Source organism: Labrus bergylta, chromosome 8 (assembly GCF_963930695.1).
Source record: "Labrus bergylta chromosome 8, fLabBer1.1, whole genome shotgun sequence".
Taxonomy (NCBI): Eukaryota; Metazoa; Chordata; class Actinopteri; order Labriformes; family Labridae; genus Labrus; species Labrus bergylta.
The window spans coordinates 30421503-30423663 of NC_089202.1; the positions used below are offsets into that span (position 1 = coordinate 30421503).

A 2161-nucleotide genomic window follows, 5' to 3' on the forward strand; every position below is an offset into this window, starting at 1 on the left:
GACCGACTCTGCACCAGAGTGGACTTCATATAACTCGCAGTTGGTGAGTTTCCACCCGTGCAACGTCATCGGACCCATCTTCGCTGGGTGCACTTTGGTTTCCATCACGACCATTTTCCTGCTGACGATCGAGAGGAGCATCGCCGTGTTGAGGCCGCTGCACAAAGACTCTGTGATCACGCGCAAAAGAACCATGATCCTCATCATCCTGTCCTGGGTGGGGAGCTTCTTCCTGGCCGTGTCTCCGATGGTTTTCAGCAACGAGATCGCTCTGGAGTACAACTCCTGCAGCCGGATGTGTAACTACGCTCTGGGGACTATCGGCGAGTTCCCCAGCCAGGCCTGGAACATCCTCCTCCTCTTCCCCGCATTCGACTTCACCCTCCTGGGAGGGACCGTGGTCATCAACATCATCTCTCTGTCCAGCATCCGGCAGCACTCGAGGCGCAGGAAACACCTAGCCGAGTCCGAGTGCCAAAGCACCTCCAAACCCACCTTCTCCGACATCAAAGCAGCCAAAACAATAGGGACACTGACCGTGGCGTTTACCGCATCATTCACGCCCATCGCTGTCTTCGTGGTCGGGAACGTTTTGGGGAATAAATGGTGCAACTTTTCCTTTTTTGCCTTCTGGATTTTGGCCTCCAACAGCTGCTGGAATGTGATCATTTACAGTGTGAGGGATCAGAAGTTCAGACTGAGAGCACACAAACTCCTCATGCCTTTCCAGAGAAAAGACTTGACCAAATCCTAAAAAAAATCAGGGACCAAAGATCAAGAGAACTGCATCTTATAAATGCTTGTTAAACAAACTCTAACACACTCGCTAAGAGACGTATCTGCATGTTTGATGGATTGCTGTTGTGGTATAACAAAGTTTCTTTTGAACATAGCATGGAAAGATTTTAGGTGTTCACAAATGTTGGATATGAACTGCTCCTCTTTGTGAGCGTTTGTCTTGTTCTGTGTAACATTACAGAAGCTTGCTTCAGTCTGTTGAATCATGGTTGTTTAGCAGAGTGTGATCTATTAAAACATGCTACAAGACAAATCTGCCGTCAGTGTATGAGGCTGAATGTGGATGTCAGAGAAGATATGTCTGAGATATTTCTGCAGGTTTTTAGTTTTTTCAGGGTGATAATGAATCATTGCAACATGCTCATTAAATATGGCAGCTTGGTCAGTGTTCCTCTATGTCAAAAAAAATCTGACATCAGCTCGACCCATGCAGAGCTCTGTGGTGAAGTTCACATTTCTAAATAAAGGTCGCAGACAAACCTTTAATATTTGTGAGTTTTGGATGTGCCACTATAATAAAACTTTATTATTGTTGCCAAACTGTTGCAGGTTGGTTTGATTTTTCCATTGAAGGCAAACCCGCACTGATGTGCCAAGAAATATGGTGCCGAGTGCACCATGCCTGCTTCAAAGACACACAGCCTGCACTTCAATCAACATTCATTCTTCCAAACATTTTTTTTTTGCCAAAAACAAGATGAAACATTAATGACAGACCCACTTCATCCTCTTGCATTTTGCAGTGGGCATTCATGCATACCTACAATCCTCTGTGCAGCAGGAGACATGTCACATTGACTGTGGAGCTCCAGAGATTGCGTTCTTTTTTTAAACAATGACATTTTCTGCTAAAGATGTGCCGGATGTATAAGATTAAGGGTCATCCAACAAGTATCAATCAATCATTATTTGATCAAGGCCAATTCATAATAAGTGTTATCTTGAGACGCTTTACAAAAAGAGCATATGGGATAATATGCAGAAAGGATTTTTCCTTTGTGTTCCCTTTGTCCACACTTCCTTGCCGTTGAGGTGGAAGTTGGAGCAGGTCTTTAGGAACAACTAAGACGTAGGGAATCGAAAAGAAAAAACACATTTGTTGGCACAAGTGTGGCTGTGACACTAAGACGAAAAGATACCTGCTGTAAAAAAAACCTCAGCATTCATTGCACAACTTCTGTTTAAATTTAAAATGAGTTTGTGTAGCAGCGGGCGAGGACTGATGAAACATAAAGGAACTTTTCTGTTGTTTCATTCAAGTTGCTGCTGAAGTGATTGACACAAGAGAAATTAAACATGAAAAACAACGACCTTTTTGCATATTTCACAACCGCTGCATTTTTAAAAAAACCTTTTTCTGGCC

General features: G+C 43.6%; 1 protein-coding gene across 1 annotated transcript in view; it reads left to right on the top strand.

Annotated features, from left to right (window-relative positions):
- The window catches only part of LOC109999549 (adenosine receptor A2b), a 6603-nt gene extending 5265 nt beyond the window's left edge, over positions 1-1338 (top strand). Inside the window, exon 2 of the mRNA XM_029281344.2 lies at positions 1-1338. This exon is cut by the window's left edge and continues 316 nt beyond it. Within this exon, the coding sequence (XP_029137177.2) occupies positions 1-754 (754 nt within the window). The 3' untranslated portion in view covers positions 755-1338.
- Positions 1339-2161: the final 823 nt, after the last annotated feature.